At 37.4% G+C, this 6,000-nt stretch overlaps 1 protein-coding gene across 1 annotated transcript in view; it reads right to left on the bottom strand.

The window, feature by feature from the left end:
• Positions 1 to 4,845: 4,845 nt before the first annotated feature.
• The window catches only part of rictora (RPTOR independent companion of MTOR, complex 2 a), a 33,155-nt gene continuing 32,000 nt past the window's right edge, over positions 4,846 to 6,000 (bottom strand). Inside the window, exon 38 of the mRNA XM_055198361.2 lies at positions 4,846 to 5,907. Within this exon, the coding sequence (XP_055054336.2) occupies positions 5,836 to 5,907 (72 nt within the window). The 3' untranslated portion in view covers positions 4,846 to 5,835. The remainder of the gene's footprint in view (positions 5,908 to 6,000) is intronic.

Raw genomic sequence — 6,000 nt, 5'->3', positions numbered from 1 at the left:
CCTAAAGTGGATAAATCTGAAACCGACACCCTTGCGGTTTCGTCTGTACAGCCAATCCGTATATTTTGTGAAGCGAAAATGTCATCACATCACGTGTCGGAAGCGTCACACGTAACAGCAACAACAATAACGGCTGACTACGTGATTGTGTTCGTGCTACAGAAGCTATAGGCCTACTAGCTTTATTACAGCAAAATCTATTGCTTCTGTGCAATTGTGGTGAGCAACAAGCGATAATGGACAACACCAGAGGCGATTCTAGGGTTAGAGCTTTAGGGGTGCTGAGCACCCAATGAGCTCCGCTGCATTTTTTCCTACAGAAACCAATAATATGTCTATTGAAAAATAAGTATCATTTTAACATTGGTTCAACTTACTCCAAATTCGATTTTTTTTGGAGACTTTTCAGGCATGAAAACGGGTCAGGGGGGAAAAAGATGAGAAGAATATTACCCCTCTAGGGTCTGGGAGCACGCTCCCCTTAGAATTTTTTTTTAATTACATATTTTAAAGCATCAATCTGATGAGTTTTGAGATGCATTTTTTGCCAACTTTTTTCTTTCTGATTAATGGCGAGCTAGCACTTTTTTTTGCCATTAATGCCATATTAAAGTATAAGGACAAAAGGTGGGCTACAGCAGCAGTGTGGGTATGGTTTATGTGAATATACAATGTATCATTTTAAGCCTTTGTCAAAATGACAAATCTCCTAATTTATAACTTTTATGCCTACAACATATGGTAGGTTTATTAATAGTTTGTTAATTTGCAGCTTTTCTTTTAACAGTCCTTTAATTGAACCATTACCTTTACTATGTCTAAAACAAAACCCTTGTGACTCCTGCACTAAGGGTTAAATACGTTATCCCCTTCATATTAATCTACAATAGATTAATGTGACAAACTAAAAAAAATGTATTGTCTAGTTTGATAGTCAGACAGTTAGTGATTTCACACATAACTTACCGGTACTCGTGGTATACAGTGATATGTAGTTTGTTTTCACTCTGTTTCAAACGCCATGTTTTCATGACGACTGACCAGAAAAGACACACGTGACGTCATGTTTACATGACTCCCGATTGTTAAAATAAGTCTCAAATTAACAATAAATCATACAATAAACTTTAACAACGGAGACACACGTATGCAACTACCACTGAGACGCACAAAACTGCATGCGTCTTGCGGAAGAACATTGTAACCGGCGCTACTTCTCTCCGTTGTCTACGGACGAGTCACCCAGGTACTGTGCTATTCCGCAGCGCGCGGGTACCCGCCGGACTAAAATAATCCGAAAATAAACACTTATTATACGTGTACCATGGTGATTCAGTATAAGACAAAAACACGGCTTGAAAGATTGATTTGTGATGTACTCGCTCATTATAAACATAACGTAAACATTTTGTAAGATTTGAACAAAAAAGTTGCATCACAACACTTTTAACTGATTCTCACTCTGCGTGTGTGTTTCGCGCTGAATGACGGTCGGGCTCAGCGATGCAGGTACAGAGGAGTAGAAGAAGAGGATGACACCATTTACTAAGCGGGGAGGTTTTCATTTTCTACCTTAACATATACATTTTAAACCACAAACTACTAGTATGTTTTGGACATTATTTAACCTTGTCAAAGACGAACAAACATTTTAGAATAAATAAATTTCTTGCTCCAAGTTTTAGGGGTGCTGAGCTCCTTTTTAGGGGTGCTGAAGCACCCCTAAAAAGGGGCTAGCCTCGCCCATGGACAACACCATATGTTGGTTATGCGCATGCTCAAAGTCTTCTTCTCCGTGTATAGTGTATATCTGTGGCAGAATTACAGCGCCCCATACTGGTCCGGCATATATACTACACCGCTTTCAGTCGGTTTCAGTGGTTTCGTGTTTACGGATTATTTTTTTTAGAGCAAGGGAAAAAAATGATCGGATAGGGAATGCACCGGCTTCGTGTGGACATAGCCTAAGATAATAAAAACAATTCAGTTCATTTTGTAAAGTCATTATACACCATTGATAATATAGTAATGTAGATTATATTGCATTTCTGTCCAGAGGTCCCAAACTGCACGTTCAATATGGCCTACAATAACTCTTCAAATGAAAGATTTTAGGCGTCATTAGCATCTATACAAACAGTGAGAGATGACTTAAAGGTGCAGTGTGTAATTTTTAGAAGGATCTCTTGACAGAAATGCAAAATAATATACAAAACTATATTATCTGGGTTGTATGAAGACCTTTTTATAATGAACCGTTGTGTTTTTATTACCTTAGAATGACACGTTTTTATCTCCATACACCGAGGGTCCCCTTACATGGAAGTCGACACCATGTTTCTACAGAAGCCCTTAACGGACAAACTCTTTTACTAAGTTGTCTCCGACAATGACATGTTTTTCCGGTGGCGGCTACAGTAGCTTCTCTATGCGTTTCAAAAGCCAGGGCTGATCAGTGAACTGAGTCATTGGTTGCAATTCGCAACCTCACCACTAGATGCTGCTAAATTTTACACACTGCACCTTTAAACAACAAAGGTTAAAACTTTGTCAAATTGTATCACTGTTCTTTGAACAGAAAACACAAATAGACTAGATTGTTTTTTCTCTTTAATCCCTTTGATAAGACTAAGATTTCCAGGGCCGAAAGTGCCCAAACAAAAAAACACACTGTACATTTTACAAGGGAAACCGCAGACAAAAAAATTACACATTTCATCTTTTAGGAAAAATATAAATATATATTTTTCTCCTCTTTCTGTCTCGTGACACTATGGCCACAGAGAAAAGTCAAACACATGATACGCTCTTCAGCAGTCAGTCAAACAAACACAACAGCAGCACTGAGACAACATGGATTCAGAGATCTCACGGTTAATAAATAAGCAAGTGTGGATTTGTGTTCATTAGGCATGCGATCAAGACATCACTTTGAACAGGAGCAAACAGGAAAGATGAGTCAGTGCTTTGTGTGAACATGAGGAAAATATCACAATCTGCTAACATGATGAATGCGATTACAAAACATTTCAATGCACCTCATATGACGACGCCCAAAATGTAGACATTTCTGACAGTGTTTCAATATCTGTAAAAATTCAGTGCAGAGTTTAAAGTGATTCACTGATATAATGCAGATAACAGATCAAGTTCATATTTCTGGCATAGTCAAGGTTAAGTACAAGTCCAATTTTATTATTAGCATCTTTTCACTTTTTAACAAAGCTTAAACTTGTCTCTCAAATGCTGGCGAATTTTATGAAAAGCTTCACCCCAAAATCAAAAGAAGAAAGATCAAATATTTTGTATGGCGTATATTTTAACACCACGATTGTAGCATTTAAATGACAATTTAGGATATTTCATCTCATATTCTCAATATGAGTTTGTTTTTATGAATTGTGATTCTCGTTAGATCTAAATAAACCACATTTTGAGTAATTATATAATTTTAACCATAATAATAATGAAACTTCACCTCCTGGCCATAAAATTAGCTTACACAATCACTACTTTATGCAAAACATATCAAATTTCTTTAGATTCTGTGATGAAATATAACACATTTTGATATTCATCTCCCTTTCTGTAACGCACTTACAAAAGTCTATGGGGCAATCGTTGTTCACCTCATAAGACTTATATTTTAAATGCACAACAATCAACATTTCAGGTGGTCTATAAACAGTGGAACGAGTCAAAATGATATGAACAGCATGTCTCCAATGCTTTCAATAGAGTTGTAATGAACCCCGGACAGGTACACCCAATAATCACAAAAACTATACTATGCGTGCAAATATTTATCCTTTTCCTGTTGTGTTCAGCATTTAAATCTTAAGCTTATCTCGGTTCAGGACCATCAGACTGGAGTATTGCAAGCAGATTATCACATCATGCCGAATATGAAGCCAGGAAGTATATTGTAGGTCACATTTCACCCCAAAACCAAAATGGTAAGAAAATATATTTAGCATCACAATGTAAAAAGTCAAAAGTTGCATCAACTTAAAAAATTACTTCAATTGATAACACCTTAAAAAGTAATTTTTTTTAAATTAAAATTTTACTTTAGTTTCACTTTAAAGGGACACTCCACTTTTTTTGAAATATGCTTATTTTTCAGAGTTAAACATTTGATTCCACAATTCTGGAATCCATTCAGCCGACCCGCGGGTCTGGCGCAACCACCTTTAGCATAGCTTAATCCATTAAATCTGATCAGACCATCAGCATCACGCCAAAAAAAAGACAAAAAGTGTCAACATTTTTCCTATTTAACACCTGACTCTTCTGTAGTTACATTGTGTACTAAGACCGACGGAAAATTAAAAGTTGCGATTTTCTAGTCAGATATGGCTAGGAACTATACTCCCATTCTGGCGCAACAATGAAGGACTCCGCTGCCGCAACATGGCTGCAGGCGGCGCAATGATATCACACAACAGCCGAAAAGAATCCCCCTTAGTAACTTTCAATAGCAGCGGACTATTTTCAGGCGCTGCGCAATATCACTGCACCTGCGGCAACCATGCCACGGCAGCAAAGTCCTTGATTATTACGCCAGTTTGAGATTATAGTTCCTAGTCAAGTATTAAAACTCTGGTTATTTGTTAGCGCGATGCTAATGGTCCAACCAGATTCATTTGACTATGCCAAGCCACGCCAAAAGTGGTACAGCCAGACCCGGAGATCAGCTGAATAGATTATAAATTAAAAATTATTTTGAGGTGTTACCACTCAAATTATTTTCTTAAGTTGATCCAACTTTTCACCTTTACAGTAAAGGACAATTTGATCACTGTAATGCAAAGAAAATCATATTTCTATTATTGCAACTTAAATTTTTTTATACATCCTCATATTATTTGTTTTATTGGGGGGTAAAATACACTGCAAAGAACATTTGTTGGTTCAACTTAAGAAAAGGTAGTTACCTGGTTGCCTTAAAAATATAATTAATGCAACGTAAAAATATAGTTTTTCAACTAATATTTTTATGTTGAATAAACTCAAAATTTTACGATAACCAGGTAACTTTTACAGTGTCAAATGTGTTCTTGAAAGGTTTTGTGATATTCACAATATCTGAACACTACTGCCAATCCCACAATGAGATTTCCATCAGCTGTGTAAATGTGCGTGTCAACGTCCACGTGTGTCACTTTGTCTGTAATTCAAACAGTGCTGCTTATAAATATGTTTCACAAGACGACTCAGATGACAGATTCCCAACAAAACGCAAGTTCGAACGCACTTTTCAAAAATACTGAATTCTGATTGTCTGGAAGTCATAAAAATCCAAACACGCATACAAAAAAGACGAAAAAATAAATAGCATTCGTGTAATTCATGTTTTGTCTTTTCTCTCATAAATTCCTAGTTGCCGCTGAGTTTTCTGTAGTGTTTACATGACGGCGATCTGAAACATCAGGACATGTACAGACACCGGATCACAGACATTTCCTCTCATCTGTACATCCAGCACCCTTAAAATGTAAACAGCATTTTTGTCCACTAAAAATTGTAGTCTTTGTCCATTCAAAGCGCTCATTCATTTCACAGCCTGAAGACATTATTTGGTAAACTGTTCCCCGTATAAAAACACAGTGCAGGGGCTTGTTTGTCGAATTTCTTTTCTGTGCAAAAGTCGATGTCTATTCCAGTAAGTGCTTCATTATGTAACACACGAAGCAGAGCGATCATCCTCTTCATTCATCCACTCCACGTTTACATGCCGTCCGCCATTTCCTTGTGTGCATGGGACGAAGGAAGATGAAATGGACGGATGGGACATAACAGCGGTGAGGTGTTTCAGAAAGTTTGTAGGAGGTATCAAGACTCCGGAGTCACCGCTGGAACAGATTTCGGTGGTTTAGCCAACACCGCTTCAGCTTCATCGTACAACTGAAGACGACAAACACCATCGGATACATCAATAAACATTGATTGACAGGTTAGTGGGCGGTCCTTCCCTGCTGTTACACTATTAATGTGATT

The sequence above is a fragment of the Misgurnus anguillicaudatus genome, chromosome 22, assembly GCF_027580225.2.
Source record: "Misgurnus anguillicaudatus chromosome 22, ASM2758022v2, whole genome shotgun sequence".
In the NCBI taxonomy this organism is placed as follows: Eukaryota; Metazoa; Chordata; class Actinopteri; order Cypriniformes; family Cobitidae; genus Misgurnus; species Misgurnus anguillicaudatus.
This window is presented reverse-complemented; position numbering and strand designations above follow the sequence as displayed.